Source organism: Triturus cristatus, chromosome 7 (assembly GCF_964204655.1).
Source record: "Triturus cristatus chromosome 7, aTriCri1.1, whole genome shotgun sequence".
In the NCBI taxonomy this organism is placed as follows: Eukaryota; Metazoa; Chordata; class Amphibia; order Caudata; family Salamandridae; genus Triturus; species Triturus cristatus.
The window spans coordinates 744,402,558-744,420,169 of record NC_140590.1 but is presented as its reverse complement, the minus strand read 5'-3'; the positions used below and the strand labels follow the sequence as shown (position 1 = coordinate 744,420,169).

At 46.5% G+C, this 17,612-nt stretch overlaps 1 protein-coding gene across 2 annotated transcripts in view; it reads right to left on the bottom strand.

The window, feature by feature from the left end:
* DNAH17 (dynein axonemal heavy chain 17) overlaps positions 1-17,612 on the bottom strand; it is a 14,992,541-nt gene that overhangs the window by 13,199,116 nt on the left and 1,775,813 nt on the right. For both annotated transcript variants that reach the window (XM_085617470.1, XM_085617471.1), the window contains one exon: positions 17,376-17,492. In XM_085617470.1, the coding sequence (XP_085473596.1) occupies positions 17,376-17,492 (117 nt within the window). The remainder of the gene's footprint in view (positions 1-17,375; positions 17,493-17,612) is intronic.

Here is a 17,612-nt window from a genome sequence, read left to right as displayed (position 1 = left end):
ATGATCTTTCTTTTTATGGGTTATGTTGGAGAATGTGATTAAATAGTTGCCTGGCAGCATTAAAAATAATTTGTGTGCAGTTTTTATACTTGATCGATTCTGGAGAATTGTGCTAGTTTTCTGTTGAGCACAACATTACACAAGTGTTCTATTAGAAAGCATCGTGTTATTGGTAATTGGGGCAAATAACTGCACCGGTGATCTATGCAGAAACAAGGTTTAAAGGGTAAGTTTAGCATGCTTTTTGTAGGAATCATTGTCACGTTGTAGTGGAACACAGTAGGAGATGCATTGCTTAATTGGAAACACTGATGTTAAAGTGGAGGACTACATTTACCTGGGTGACTTATCAAGTAATGTTGTGTCACAACATACTACTATTTTTTTTCTTTTACAGTGCTACCCATCCTAATGCAGGATGTCTGAGCGCTTTACACCATGCGTAAGCTTTATACATTGACAATAAATCATAAGTGTGTAAATCAATGTACAGGCTGTGTTACGTGAAACAGTGAGGGTTACAAGGTACAGGAGTCACATGCCGTTCATAGCTTACTGTGCTATATTAGAAGGATTAAAATGTATGAACTGCAAGTAACAAAGGTATTTGTGTCAAAAGCACTAACCCAGTTACCTAGCTACATAAAATAAAAATTTGTCATCTGCATGTTTCATAGTGTGCGTTGCAGAAGACACATTAAACTTCTATTGCTACCTTGATTAAAAGGTAGGCTAGACAAAATACAGATGACTCCAGCTAATGCGTTAACCTCCAGAGTTATCTTACCATTATTATTCCCAGAGATTTACTGGCACACAAAGATCTCTGCAGCAGGTTCCTTAACCTCATACAGTATTTAAAATGAAGAGTTTGTAACCAATTAAGCAGAATAGATTTACTGCCACATTTCCCTTTGCTGCCAATTTCTTGGTAGCAGAGTTTCCAAAAAATCATAAATTCATAAACTGAGGCCCAGATTTTTTCGGGTGGTTTTTGTTCTCACAACACCAATGCAAAATCTCACTTGTTAAATCTCATAATGCGCTCAAATGTACTTGTGATAGAACTGCTAAACATAGGTCTGAGGTATTAAGATCTGATGTCACCTTTTGTGATGTTACTTTCTGTGAGGTCATGGGCTTTTGATGCCACTTCCTGTGGTGCCACTTGCTCCAGTTAGCTCCTAGCCAGGACACTCGAACCAAAGAAGGCCTGATAGCCCCTTACCTTCGGCCTTTGTCTTGGGACAGCAGGAATTTTAAATAAGAAAGACCCCCATCCCTGATTGCACATTGCTGCTCAGAAATAAAGCAGACAACGTGCAGGCACTGCTGAAAGTGCCTTCCTTCTTATCATAGCGCTTCGTTAGGCTACCTAGTGGCTTTTAAGTGCCTTTATTCCCCATTTGGTTCAGCTATTACCTCCCTCTATGACCCATTGATTTCCCATTTTTCGATTCGAGTTTATCGCTGTAAAGCCAACTAGACATTCAGGTTATTGTACTTTTAATTCTACGTTTCTAGCCAACACATTCCTTTTGTTTTTCAGATATCGGGCCAAACTGATCAATCCCCTGTAGTTTCACAGATGATTTTCCTCTGCAGACACAAACATTTAACCCATCTCCCTTTGCCATTGTTCCAGCCTTGCATTTTATGATGGCCTAGAAAATTGAGCCTCGTTTTGTCCTATCTTTATTTGGCTCTTTAACAAAAACCGGATGCCCGTTTTAGAGCACTGTTTCCCTTCCCCACATCCTGGTGCAGCCACTACTGGCTCCCAGCTGCAGACAATGTGCTGCATGACTAATTACTTATAAGGCCCCAAAGGCGAGGCCGGTTGCATTGCAAATGCTTGTTTTTATATATGTTCCCTCTTTTTGCACTGTTTGTACAGTATACCGAGGGTTCTATCAGCGCGAAGCATGGAGGCTTTTATAAAAAAAAGTATACGAGAGTTATGCAGTAGTTCATCTGAACTAAAACCATTTTTTGTAGATCACCTTTGCAAGTAAACTGATATGCCTACCATCTTTCTTTTTTTCTTTGACAATAAAACAATGATGAATATTTACATTTTTAAGTAGCGAGGCAATGAACCTGTTTTGTAGACCTCGTCTGATGGTGTGTTTTTCATGCAGACTGGTGGAATGAATTAATCATAGAGGACCACTTGCCTTCACTGTCATAATAACAATATTTTCACTTTTGATGCAAAGCAGTTTGTTCTTCCTTTATTTGCCTTTGCAGGCTGCCAGACTAGAGAACGGTTTGTTTTTAGGGCCGAGCCTACATTAGCATTTGCTAGCGCATGCATATCTTTGTTAGGGTCGGGCCTATCATAGCATATCCTAGGAAAGCCTGCTCGACTCCAAAACAATCTGCTTCACCCCAACCTGCCCCACTCCAATCCAAAATAATCTGCCCCAATCAAAAATGATCTGGCCCACTCCAATCTGCCCACCCCAATCTACCACACTCCGATCCAAAACAATGTGCCTCACTCCAGTCAAAAACAATCTGCCCCATTCCAATCCAAAACAATACGCCCCACTCCAATCCAATCCACCTCACTACATCCCAATTCATCCCTCCAAACCAATCCATCTCACACCAATCCACCTCACCCCACTCCAAACTGCCCCACTCCAATCTTCCTAATTACATTCCAAAACAATCTGCTCCACTCCAATCCAGGGCAATCTGCCCCACTCCAATCCAAAGAAATCAGCCCCACTCCAATCCAGAGAAATCTGCCCCTATCCAATTCAAAGAAATTAGCCCCACTCCAATTCAAAGAAATTAGCCCCACTCTAATCCAGAACAGTCGGTCCCACTCCACTAGAGAACGGCATGTTTTTATGGTCGAACCTATGATAGCATGTGCTAGAGCCTGCATGTCGTTTGTTAGGATCGAGCCTTTCATAGCATGTCCTAGCAAAGCCTGCTCCACTCCAAAACAATCTGCCCCACCCCAACCTACCCCACTCCAATCCAAAACAATCTGCCCCACTCCAATCCGCCCACCCCAATCTACCACAATCCAATCAAAACAATCTGCCCGCTCCATTCCACTCCAATCAGCCCCACTCCAATCTGTCCCACTCAATCCAATCCATCTCACTACATCCCAATACATCCATCCAATCGAATCCATCTCACACCAATCCAATCCACCTCACCCCACTCCAAACTGCCCCAATCCGACCTGCCCTACTCCAATAAAAAACAATCTGCCCCACTACAGTCCAGAACAATCTGCCCCACTACAATCCAAAGCAATCTCCCCCACTACAATCCAAAGCGATCTCCCCCACTACAATCCAAAGCAATCTGCCCCAATCCAATCTGCCCCACTCTAGTCCAGAACAATCTGTCCCACTCCAATCTGCCCCACTCCAATCCAATCCATCTCACTACATCCCAATTCATCCCTCCAATCTAATCCATCTCACACCAATCCAATCCACTTCACCCCACTCCAAACTGCCCCACTCCAATCTGCCCTATTCCAATCCAGAACAATCTGCCCCACTCCAATCCAGAACAATCTGCCAGAACAATCTGCCCCACTCCAATCCAGAACAACCTGCCCCACTCCAATCCAGAACAATCTGCCCCACTCCAATTCAGAACAATCTGCCCCACTCCAATCCAGAACAATCTGTCCCACTTCAATCCAGAACAATCTGTCCCACTTCAATCTGCCCCACTCCAATCCAAAACAATCGTCCCCACTCCAATCCATAGCAATCTACTCCAGTCCAGTCCAGTCCAAAAAATTCTGCCCCACTCCAGTCTGATGCAATCTGCCCCACTCTAGTCCAGAACAATCTGCCCCACTCCAATCAAAAGCAATCTGCCCCACTCCAGTCAAAAGCAATCTGCCCCACTCTAGTGCAAAACATTTTGTCACACTCCAATCCAAAGCAATCTGCCACACAGTTTGTTGTGTATTTTCACGCTCCGAAAAACAACCCTGTCACTGCGGTGAGTGTTGGATAATGATTAGTTACTGACCTGTAATCCTAGTTCTCATCCAGGGGTATACTCATCATAGTCATAATCTGTGAATAATCCCCGCCCACGTGCGGGATCCCGGAGTATATAGAAAATACATATATATATATATATATACACACATATGTGAAAACATATACATGCAGACTAAAATGTTTCCAACATGGCAAAAATGCCGCAATTACATAGGTTTGCAATGTAAGAAAAGTATCCTCCTAACCCATAAGGAAAAGAGGACATGCACTAAAAAGTTGTCATGCAACAATCCTTTATTGCCATAAGGAAAACTTGTAATTGCAGGCAGTTGCCTGTAGGCTGCATAGCAGAGCAGTAATGAAACAAAGAAACTGACACCTTGCCATTAAGGCTTCCAAAGGTCAAGTCACCCTTCCTTTAAGACCTGCCAGGAGACATTCTGCTCCCATCATGCACCACAGGTGACAGTTAGGTCAGTTCTATTTGACGGTGCATTGTGTAGAGACACCTGAGTAGAGGAAGCAATTAATATAGAACAACTCCAGAAATGCTCGTCCAGGGAGGGTCGCTTATGACTATGATGAGTATATCCCTGGATGAGAACTAGGATTACATGTAAGTAACTAATCCCTCTAATCCAGAGGTTACTCATCAATAGTCATAATCTGTGAATAGAGTAGCAAGCCCATACCCACTACCTTGCGGACGAGCAACAGAGTATACAGAACATTACATTCAAATTGCAATCATGCAAACAAATTCTTCAAAGAAGCCTGCCCAACCTGGGCATCGGCCTGTGCATCAGAATCTAGACAGTAATGGCATGTGAAGGTATGCACCGAACGCCATGTAGCCGCCTTACAGATTTTAGACATAGGAACATTGCGAAGGAGAGCTGTGGTAGAAGCTTTTCCTCTGGTAGAGTGTGCTTTAGGTTTGCCTTGTAAAGTCTTGTTAGCTAATTGGTAGGATAAAGCTATACAAGAGACAATCCATCGAGAAATGGATCTTTTAGATGCAGATAGACCGGTGTTAGTGGAACCGTAGTTGATAAAGAGCCGGTCAGATTTCCTAAGTGTGTGAGTTTTGGCAAGGTAAAACTTTAATACTCTCCGGAGATCTAAAGAGTGTAAAGATCTCTCAGGAGGAGTAGAAGGTTAAGGAAAGAAGGTGGGAAGAGTAATAACCTGATTGATGTGAAAATCCGAGACCACCTTAGGAAGGAAGCTCGGATGTGTACGTAATACCACCCTATTGGCATGGAACACAGTATAAGGCTCCTTACAGCACAGCGCCTGAATCTCGCTCACCCTGCGGGTTGATGTGATGGCTACTAAAAAAGCAGCCTTCCAGGTCAAATGCTGCAAAGATGCCTTATGAATCGGCCCGAAAGGAGCACCCATCAGTAAGAACAATGTTAAGTTCCCAAGGTGGAGAAGGAGATTTCACTGGGGGATAAACCTTCCTGAGTCCCTCCAGAAAGTCCTTGACCACTGGCATTTGAAAGAATGACCCCTGGTTCAGAAACTTCCTGTATGCCGTAATTGCAGCCAGGTGAACCCTGATGGAGGAATATTGCAGGCCGGACTTAGACAAGTATAACAAGTAAGGAAGAATCACTTGCTCATGGCCCTTGATCGGATCATAAGCGTTGTCTTTACACCACAGGTAAAATCTCTTCCACTTGAAAGCATAAGATTTCCTGGTGGAGGGCCTCTTTGCTTCCTTGAGACTACGCATACAGTCCGCTGAGAGGTCTAAGTGCCCGTACTGGATGACCTCAGGAGCCATGCTGTCAATCGCAGGGACGAGAGGTTGGGATGAAATACTCTCCCTTCGTTCTTGGTCAGCAGGTCCGGGCGGCAGGGCAGCGTCCTGTGTGGGGCCCCGGACAGCTGTAGAAGATCCGGATACCACCACTGGTGCGGCCACTCCAGAGCTTTCAGGATCATTCTGGTGTTGGTCCAGTAAAATTTCTGTATGACCACCGGGATCAGAGGCAGCTGTTGAAAAGCGTACAACAATGTCTGCGACCATTTGATCAAAAGTGCATTCCCCCTTGATCCTTGTTGTGGGAATCTGGACGCTAAGACGGGGCATTTTGTATTTGCCGCGTCTGCGAACAGGCCGATGTCTGGCGCTCCCCAATGCCGAAAAATGTCCTGAGCAACTTCGCCGTTGAGCACCCAATCGTGCGCTTCTACGAAGTCTCTCCTGAGAGCATCTGCTTGCACGTTCAAGGTCCCTGGAAGGTGGACAGCTACGATCGTGAGACTCCTCACCAGAAGCCACTTCCATATGGTCTGGCAGTCCAGAGACAGGACCCTTGACCTGGTGCCTCCCTGCTTGTTCAGATAGAATATTGTAGTAGTGTTGCTGAACCTGAATGGAACTGGACTGAAGAGACGGGTACAGAGACTTGAGAGCCAGATGAACTGCCCTTAGCTCCAGGACGTTGATGTGATTACTTCGCTCTACCTCGGACCAGAGACCTTGTACCTGAAGCTGGCCCATGTGAGCTCCCCAACCCTGCACTGAGGCATCCGTAACAATAGTCTGGGTCGGAATGACCTGGTGAAAAGGGACCCCTTGTAGAAGGTGCGATCATTTCATCCACCATTTGATGGAGTCCCTAGCAGCCTGAGGAAGAGACACACTATCTTCCCAACGGCCTGACCGCTGCGTACACTGATCTTCGAGGGACTGTTGTAGAGGTCGCATGTGAAGTCTGGCATTTGGAACAATGAAGATGTATGATGCCATCGATCCCAGCAGCGACGACACTTGCCTGGCTGTAGGATGTGGAACACTGAGAAGAGCGCGGCAGTTGTTTAGCACAACCTCTCCTCTGAAGGACACACGCTTGCCCTTGCGGTGTCCAGGGAAGCGCCCAAGTAATGTATCTTCTGTGTTGGATTGAGGACTGATTTCTTGTTGTTGACATGCAGCCCCAGGGAGTGAAGAAGTTGGAGACAGTAGGTGAGATGGCTCTGGAGTAGTGAAGCTGTGGAACTCTTTAGGAGCCAATCGTCTAGGTAGGGGTAGACGAAGATTTTCCGCTTGAGGAGGAACGCAGCCACCACCGCCATGCACTTGGAGAACGTTCAGGGGCGGATTTGAGTCCGAACTGAAGTACTCGGAACTGATAGTGCCGTTGAGACACCTGGAACCTGAGGAATTTGCGATGCTTCACTGACACAGAAATGCCAAAGTAGGCGTCCTGCAGGTCGATGGCACACATCCAGTCCCCCTGGTGAAGATGTGGAAATATCTGGTGTAGGGCTAGCATCTGAAATTTCTCTTTCCTTATAAATTTGTTCAGCAGGTGCAAATTGAGGATGGGTCTGTACTCCTCGTTTCTGGACCAGGAAGTACTGTGAGTATACCCCTTGGTTCCGCTGGTGGAGAGGGACCTCTTCTATGGCTCTTTTGGAGAGAAGGGTATACACCTCGTCTTGTAACAGTAGCTTGTGTTGTTGTGAAAGGCACTTCAATTGTGGAGGCACCTGCGGGGGAGGAGACTTGAACTTCAGCAAGTAGCCATGCTGCACAATATTCAGCACCCATTTGTCTCTTGTTATGTTTTCCCACTCTTCTAGATGAAAAACGATACTCCCTCCTACCGGAGTGGCGAACGGGCGCGGAGGAAGCAATGCTTCACTGCTTTGGAGGCTGCTTGGAGGAGGACTGCTGTTGTTTATTGTTCCCCCTTCCTCTGCCAGGACGCTTCTGCTGGAATTATGACCTCTGCTGGTTTTGGGAGGACCATTGAGGGGTTTGAACCCTCTGCTGGAAAGGGCGCTTATCATATTGACGAAGGCGTTTACGAAACTCCTTCCGCTTTTCTAGTCCAACAGCTTTGACCGTATCCAGCTCGGTCTTCATCTTTGTCATTTCCTCATCTGCATGAGCGCCGAATAGGGAGGAACCGTTGAAAGGCAGGTCGAGAATCCTCCTCTGGGCGTCCGGTTTAAGGCCTGTGAGGCGCAGCCATGCTGAGTACCGTGAACAGATGCCGTGCACATAAACATGCGCGCCGAGGTCTGAGGCGTCTGCAGCAGCGCTGATGACCTGGTATGCTACAAAACCACCCTCCTGCAGGATTTCTTGAAAGTCCTGTCGATCTTCTTTGGGAAGCTTGTCGGTAAACCGAGCCAGGGAGTCCCAAAGAGACCTGTCGTAACGCCCTAGGAGGGCTGATTTACTTGCTACTTTCATAGTGGATGCAGACGTACTACACATCTTCCTGCCACAAGAGTCCATTTGCTTACTGTCCTTTTCTGGGGGGACTGAAGCTGATGAGGCTGCGGAGTGCGCTTTCCTGGCGGCTGCCATGATGACTGAATCCGCCGGAGGATCAGACCTAAGCAACAAGGGATGTTGGTCTGGAGCCTTATATGTTTTCGCAATCCTTGATGTAACTGACCCCACTGTGGCAGGAGTGAGGAACGTGGTCATAGCTGGCTCTAAAAAACCTGGCACCAGAGGTAGTAGAGGCCTGGGAGCCGTACGATGATGCAATGTCTCAAAAATTACTGATGTGGGAATCACAGGAGTATACAAACATATTCAGTTTCTCAAGTATGTCAGTGAAAGTCCCAATGTCATCTATTGGAGACACTCTTGAAGGTGGCGTAGAAGAAATGGTTGGAGAGTAGTCCCGGACAGAAGACCTAGTGGAAGAAGACCAGGATGATCATCGGCGCCTTCTCTTATGTGCAGGATCGTGGCGCGGGCTGTGACGTGACCGGCGATGGGAATGCGATCTGGGCCATTTGGAATGAGACTTTGAAGGCTCCTCAGGAACGCCTCTCTCAGGGTCCTTTGTGGTCCTAGAGGGCGAGTTTGTCTGAGTAGCCCGAGCCCTGACTCCTGCGGACACCTCCCTCTCCGAAGTCCTTCAGCCACCGTGGCGACAGACCAAAAACCTCCTGTTCGCCACCTCTAGGAGATCTCTCTGGAGAAATGTGTACAATATTCAGCCCTGGGGATGATGAATGGGCCCTTGACATTGATCTGGACCTCGACGTCGATTTGCGCCGAGCCTCCTCCGAGAGCTCTGCAGTTTTGTCCCTCGACGTCGAACGCCTCGACAAGGTTTGAGCCACCTTCGTCGTCGATCTGTGCAGCGATAAGCTGTAAGAACGCCGTCTTGTCCTTGACGTTGGTCTCGACGTCGACCGCCCGCAGCAATGAGGGGACCTCAACGTCGACCTCCCATGGCGCCTTCCTGACGTCGATCTCCTCGACGTCTAATGCCTTGACCGTGACGACGTTCGACGTCGACAGTCTGTCCACTCGCGGCAGGGTCTTCGCCGGCGAGTCTCTCGACGCCGACCCTCTCGAGGGTGGCGGAGAATGCCTCGCCGTCGACGGAAGCCTCGAAGTCGACGGGGCGTTAACTGGTCTCTCTGGACCGACAGCGTTCGAGCCCAAAGTGCTGTGCCTCGACGCCGACTCACTGGCATGCGGCGGAGGGTCTCGACGTCTAGACGATGACTTGTCCCTCGACGCTGAAGAGTGCCTCGGCCTCTTCGACGGCGATCTCGACGTCAAACATTCTGTCACCTGCTTTTTCCTGGAATCAGGGAAGGCGGAACGACGCCGTTTTCGAGGTTGCTTGCTGGAAGAGGAGCCTCTGATGTCTCCATGGCCACCAACCTGATGACTTCTATCTCTTTTCAGCTGGGCATGAAGCTTGATGCGTTCTCTGTCACGCTGAGTCCTTTTAGAAAATTTCTGGCAATGATAACACTGGTCAGGGTTGTGTAAAGAAGAAAGACACACAATACACACTGAGTGTGGATCTGACAGTGCCATTTTCTTGCCACAGGAAGGACATTTCCGAAATAAAGCAGGCATTCTGACTGGAAAAAATTCAGTAAACTCAGAAAACTAGTCAGAAATACTTCAAGGAATCAAGAAATGTCGAATTTTCAAAGAAAATATCAAATATAACCAAATTCAGTCAAAAACTGAAGAGCTCAAACTCCAGGATCCTCTCAGAAGGACCTAGAAAAAAGAACTGACCTGTCACCTATGGTGTATGATGGGAGCAGAAGGTCTCCTGGCAGGTCTTAAAGGCAGTGTGACCTGACCTTTGGAAGCCTTAAAGGAAAGGTGTCAGTTTCTTTGTTTCATTACTGCTCTGCAGGCAACTGCCTGCAATTACAAGTTTTCCTTATGGCAATAAAGGATTGTTGTATGACAACCTTTTAGTGCATGTCCTCTTTTGCTTATGGGTTAGGAGGGTACTTTTCTTACATTGCAAAACTATGTAATTGCGGCATTTTTGACAAATACAGACACACACACACACACACACACGCACACACACACACACACACACACACACACCCCCACACACACACACACACCCCTCGAACCCCCCCGCCCCCGCACAGGGATTATTCACAGATTATTACTATTCATGAGTATCCCCTGGATGAGAAATGACTCTCTTGGACATGCAGGTCACTACAGTGTGTAATCACTCTTTTATTGTGTAGCTTTTACATTTTTTTATATTTTTTTTCATTTTAAAACAATGTTTAGTTATTTTAATTACTTTCTGAAATGCACCTGTTGCATTTGCATATTTTCTACATGTATTGTTGCACCTGTTTTGACGGGACTTGAGAGCACGCTCTGTCTTTGGTCTTCAATGCTGGTACATTCTACACACACACTCTCGCTTGAACCTCAGTACAATTGGCTGAGGGAAGCACAAGTGCTCTATTAAAGTCTCATGGGAATATGAAAGGAGCTCATATGGTCTTGAGTTTCAGTCGCGACCCACATCCTTAGCTCGGGGTCCTCGTATTGTTGGTAAATAATTTTACTTTTCTGTGGCAAGTTCCCCTAACCACTATCATTGAGTATTTGGTAGCAGGATACACTTGCATGTGTTTACTATTCTGCAATGTATTCTAATAGGCCTTTAACACTAGTTTTTTGTGTGTGCAGATTTAGAGTACAGGACTTGTGAGCCAGTATCCTGGTTTTGCGTTTTTGTAGAGGGGGTTGTACTGGCACTTAGTGCTACAAGTTCTCTTCCATTACTTATAATCATTCCTTCACAAGAGGTCATACTGGGCCTTTTGTACAAACAGATTAGTGTTTACTGGCCTTATTCAATAGTTGCTAGATTGTTCCTCTCAAACTACTTACAGCCTCTGCACTATGCAAACAGCTAGACTGGCCCTTTCAGGTACAAGCCACTGTGGCCATGGCTACACGCTAAACTAAACTTCAGTTGCTCCACTACATGTCCTAGTTCTCTGATCCCAGAAACTGCTGTAGAAGAGACCAGCCCAACCTTTAGGAACATATCCTCGCTGGTTTGGACATTGCAGCATGCAAGAATCTAAATTAGTCCACGCAAAGTTGCTTATCCAATTCACTAAATCAAATTGCTCTTGCACAAGCGGGTAGCTAGACTGGCCTATTTGCCATTTACATGGTCCATTAGTGCAGTCACTCTTTCACAAAAAGTAAAGTGCAGGTTCTCTCTGAAGCTTCCCATTTACCAGTCCTGGAAATACAAGAATCCTTAATCTATATATAGATATACACGAGCACACACAGGGTCCAAATAAAACATTTAAACTAAATATGAGTACATGTATTGCATAAAACTATAAGTCGCGGCTTAGCAGTGAAAGGTAGGTGGAGAAGTTGTGTGTGGCAAGGAGCAGCATTTTGTATGTCTTCTCATAGCAAATCCAACAGCTGTGGTGATGAGATCCATGTGGAAGGGTAAGGCTGGGGGAAAAAAAGCTGGGACACGCCACTCCCACCAACCATGTCACCTTTACCTTACACTGCCACTGGCACATCTCATCTCTCCTAAAAAAACTCCCACCGACTCTGTCACTTCTCACTTGCAATACCACTGCCCCCTCTACCTCTATACTCTGTCATCTCTTCCCCACACCCCCACTGTCCCTCTCATCCCTCCCTCACACTCCCAGTCTCTTCTCTGTACTGCCTGCTCACACATGCTGCCTTCCTGTACCTCCTTGCGCTGTGCACTCGCCCACCTCTTGCTCATCCCTCTCTGGGTGCCCCCCCACTCATCTCAATGCTGTTCTCACTTCTTATATTCCGAAATTGGAAAGTGTGCACATCCCATCTCTTTCCTTGATCTCTGTCGGTTCACATGCCTCTCTCGGTCCAGTGCCCATCCTCGGTGCCCCGCCCTCAGCTGGTGGGTGGTCATTGCCTCTATGAACACTTGCCTTACTTTCAGGTCAATAAGGTTTATTTTGGAAGAGCAACCAATTCCCCAGTCTCTCTCTCACCCCTGTTGCTCACTTTCTCATGCACTCTTCCCACATCTCTAATATGGTTGAACACAGGTCTTCAAGCACAGTTTCACTTCTGTTCCTTTTCAAGGTTTCCGTCCCTCAATCTCATGCTCTCCTCCTCTTCTTGGGGTGTCTTCTGTGTACACAGGTGCTCCTTCTTTATACATCTGTCGCCTGCTCACCACCTTCTCTTTTTCTCGCACACTCTTTCTGCTCCTCCCTCTGGAGATCATCCAGCACTTCGCGCACAAACTACCTATCCCTCTTTATCTTCCTTTTTTATCTGTTCTGTGCAGCTCTCACCCCTATCTATCCACCATGCCACATAATTCCACTATACAAATCCACTCAACACCACACAATTCAACCCCACACAATTCCAAAACTAACAATTCCACTGCAACCCACATAATTCCACTCCACACCACATACACCCACTCCAAAACAAAACACATGGGTAAAAGACATTGTCATTTACAGCACCAATAGCTCTAACTCCACAAATGTGAGACCTATTGGCATTGCCAATGCTTGTTTTGTTTATTAGCCCACACTTGCCTTTAACACTAACTTGCAGCAGCAGTAGGCTCCATTCTCCTTCCTCTACAGCCTCGAGTGCACCTAACATTTCCCAAATCCTCTCAGGGCATGGTGGGGCCACGGAGGCTTGTTCCTACTCCACCCTGTGACGAGTACGGAAATGGGTGGGGTTGCACTGGTACACAGTGCAGAGTTGCTGATTAACAAAGTGCCTCAGGAAACCTAGGGCTTAAGCTTAAAGTACCCAGGCTGTCTTCAATAAGCAAGGCTGTACTGCGTCATAGGAGACTGTCGCCTTGCAGCCTTGCAGGGCACACAGGACCAGGTCAAAAATGAGGTAAGCCCTATAAATCCTCTGACAGCAGGCACAAGTGCGCTAGTGCATGTGTCTTTCTAAAGAGCCTGCTTTTGCCTGACCTCACACAGAGCGAGGGACTGACGCTCCAAACAATTCAGTACTTTCAAATTTATAAAAAAAGAGATAATAATTGAGGCAGGGAAGGGGGATGCAACCCTGTTGTCCTAATAAAGCAGCTGTTCCTGATGCCCAGCCTTTTTGTGGCCACAGTTGCAGATCCCCAAAAGAACGCAGAAGTCATGCACAGTGCAATGTCCAGTCCCACAGACCTCCGGGCCTCCGGCTGCCACAGCCTCCAAGCCCCTTTAGCAAGCCTCCTACCCAGCACAACCATTGTGTTGGCGGCAGGTTCTGGCACCACCTGCCTCAATGTAGCAACAAATTCCGACAAGTGTATGCTGCAAATTGTGCAGAGGGGTTATGCCCTCTCATTCGTGGAAACCCCTGCCCCTCTGCCACCATCCCTTAAACGGATAACAAAGGAGCTATCGAGAGGGTCCCTGTCCCTTATATAGGGCGTGGTAGTTATTTCTGCTTCAACCCGGTGTCGAAAAAGGATGGAGGCCTCCGTCCTCTACTAGATCTCCACCCTTTCCACACGTTTCTGTGGAAAAAGCGATTTAAGTTGCTCACCATGGCTTAGGTTGACTGTATGGTAAAGTAGGACATGCTGAACACATATTTCCACATTTCGATCCTGCAGGCTCACATGTGTTGTATTAAGTTCACGGTGGACCACAAGCATTTCCAGTATGCGGTGCTCTCCGGTATTACTAGTGCCCCTATTGGTTCACAAAAGTGATAGTAGTGGATGTAGCACATCTTCGAAAGGAGGTTACATTCTTCCCGTACTTTAATGACTGGCTTATGAACGAAGGTTCTCACCAGGCAGTTGTTACACACCTCCAGACTACACAAACCTTTTGCACTCGATGGGGTTCACTATCAACATGCCGTAGTCACACCTGACTCCTTTTCAGATTCTCCCTTTTATCAGAGCAATTCTGGACATGGTGCAGGTCCGTGCCCATCCTCCGGAGCGGAGAGTCCAGGATATTTGGGCTATGATCCCTATGTTTCAGTCTCAATCCTGGGTTTCAGTGGGACGGACTTGGAGGCTGCAGGGTCTGATGGCCTCCAGCATCCTGCTGGTGAAGCACGCTTGCCAACACATGCGAGCTCTGCAGTGGGCTCTGAAGTCCCAGCGGGTACAACATTAGGGGAATCTCTCCAACCGACTCCAGAATTTGAAGGAGACTGTGAAAGATCTACAGTGGTGGCTAACAAACAGTGATGGGGTCAGTGGTAGACCACTCTCCTTTCCCCACACAGAGTTTACAGTTGTGACTGATGCGTAATTTCTGGTCTGGGTCGGCCACCTGGGAGAGGTGGAGATAAGAGGGCTCTGGTCTCTGGCAGACGCTCAGCTCCATATCAACCTCTTGGAGCCGAGGGCTATCCCCTAGGCATTGAAAGATTTTTTCCCATCCATTAAGGGAATGCTAGTTCAGGAGTTCATGAAGAAACCACAGCCATGTGGTATTGCAACATACAAGGCTGGTGAGTTCATGGGCCATGTGCTGGTAGGCTCTGTGCCTTCGGACATGGCTGGAGTGCAAGGGCATCTTATTGGTCAAGCCACACCTGAAAGATCTCTGAATGCCAGGGCAGACAAACTCAGCCATCGATGCTTCACGGATCACTAATGGTAGTTACATCCAGAGTTGGAGCAAAGTCCTTTCCAATAATGGGTAGAACCTTGTCTCAATCTGCTTGCCACCACCAAAAACAAGGTGTTTCCAAAGTTGCACCCAATCGTAGACACGTTCCGCCTCGAATGGAACTTGGGACTCCTGTACGTCTTTCTGCCAATAACACTCCTGCCGAGAGCTCTCAAGAAGATCAGGGTTGATTGGGCCCAAGTCATCCTAGTGACTCCAGATTGGGCACAGAGAGTATTGTATTTTGAGTTCCTGAGCATCTATCCTCTGGTCAGGCATTCGCTTCTGGTGGGATCTCCTATTGCAGCAACAGGCCAGAGTTTTTCACCTGAGTCTGCGCACTCTCTAGCTTCATGCTTGGAGATTAAATCGGCGTGAGTTGAGAGTTTTTGATCTTCCTCCTGAAGTCCGTGATGTCATCTTGGCAACAGGCATCCTTCCACTAAAACTGTATAAGCTTGCTGAAAGTTCGTGGCTTGGCGTTCCTCACGACAAGTGGACCCACTTTCTGCATCACTGTCAGAGGTGTTGCTGTTTGCCTTATCTTTAGTCTGGCAAGGCCTTGCCTAGGGCACTGTTAAGGGTTACCTTTCAGCAATTTTGGCTTTCCTGTAGTTGCTGGATCAACCCTCCATGTTCAAGTCACCACGTTTGACTCATTTTCTCAAACACTTGCACCATTTGCTCCCTCCTACTCCTTTTGTGATGCCCCAACGGGATCTCAGTTTAGTCCTGACAGACCTCATGTGTTCTACGATTGAGCCCCTAAATAGCTACCCTCTGCAGCTGCTGGCAATCAAGACCATCTTCCTTGTGGCCATTACATCAGCCAGGAGCGTCAGTGAGCTACAACCTCTGCCTGTTTACCGTCCGTAAACCAGCTTTTTCGCAGACAAACTGGTTCTTCACACACGTGCTTCTTTTCTACTAAAGGTGGTCACTCACATTCTTGTCGGCCACCTCATCTTTCCAAGGAAGAGGAAAGACTCCACCGTTTAGACCCAAATAGGGTCCTCTCTTTTTACATCAATCACACCAAAGAACACCCGGTGGATGGTCAGCTCTTCATTGGATTCACTGGAGCGAAAAAAAGCTAGGCAGTGCACAAATGGACCATCTCTTAATGGATTGTGCTTTGCATTGAAGTTTCCTATGCACTAGCTAAGATGCAGCCTCCTGAGGGCCACTCCACCAGGGCCAAGGCTGCTACAACTGAATTAGGTTGCTGGGTACCTGCCCAGGACATGTGTCAAGGATCCATGTGTACGACCTTCCACACGTTCATGAAACAATAAGAATTTTGCCCGCAAGGCCCTCCAGAACCTTTTGGTTTGAGCTAGTTCAAAGACCCATCTCCAGGGAAGTATTTCTTGGGTATCTATTCTAAGGTGAGGAATCTGCGGTTAGAAACCTCTATCAGAAGAACAAGTTACTTACCTTCAGTAATGGTTTTCCTAGTAGATATTCTATCTAACTGCGGATTCCACACCGACCAGCCCATCCTCCCTTTTCTGAGAACTAAGCTATTTACCTAAAAGATCCAATTAGATGCTACTCACTGGTCAAACATTGGTTTTTACATGGCTCCATGTGTTTGACGCAGTAATGGACACAAAAGAAACAGATGTGAGCTCATACTTGAGCACTGCTATGTCACTTCTAAAGTGAAAGACGTCATCTTGGAGCTGATCGGTGCACAGAATTACTTCTCGAGATTTTCAGGATCCAGTCTGATGGCTGGGGATTATTCTAAGGTGAGCAATCTGTAGTTATGTAGAGTCTCTACCTGCAAAAGCGCTACAGAAGGTAACTTGTTCTTTTGGGATAGGACAGAGGGTGCCCAGGTCTAATTCTGTTCACTGTTTAGTGAGATCCATAATTCACACCTAGAGTAACTTGGTAACAGACACACAACAGGGTCAGACATAGTGATGCTTCAGGTTGGGCCAGTGCAGCCTCTCAATTCACTACAATGTTCTGAATGTTCAGTCTATTAGATTGATTTAACTTGTCTCCTTCCATCTATGCACTCCCTCACCCTTTCATACAGCCTTCCATCTATCCATGCACTCATTACTCAATTACTCATGATTGAAATCACAAAGATATGTCACATATTCATCCCCCAGCTACTGAATTATTTTCACATTCACCGAATTACAAAGTCATTCAACCAGCACACAAACTCACCACTCAATGGAGAAGAGCTTTGAAAATGAAAACAACTAGACCGATTAGCATTGCCAATGCTGGTTTAACATGAACTATGAAACTTTATGTTTGATCATATGTAATGGAATGGTTTAATCATGACCGATATTTTGATAGCGTGCATTCAAAGCAATTAATTTTGGATACTTAATATTTTACATTATAGTGATTATATATTCTGCAGACGCTGCAATCATTGTGGTGAGGAGGCATATTTGCAATCAAATGTTTATATAATACCTTAACAGCTGATTCAATACTTGAACAGTCATCAAATCCTTGACTAATGATGGTTCCTAGTCTTCTATCCAGATCTTCGACCTTAGCCTGAAACACTTGATAGTCTTGGTAAAAGTTCTAAAATCAAAACGTTGTAAATATCGCATAGTGAGTTACAGAAATACAATGTCGTCCATTACCATAAAAATCATATGCTATAGTTCAAAACGCAAAGAAAACATACAAACCTATCAGTTA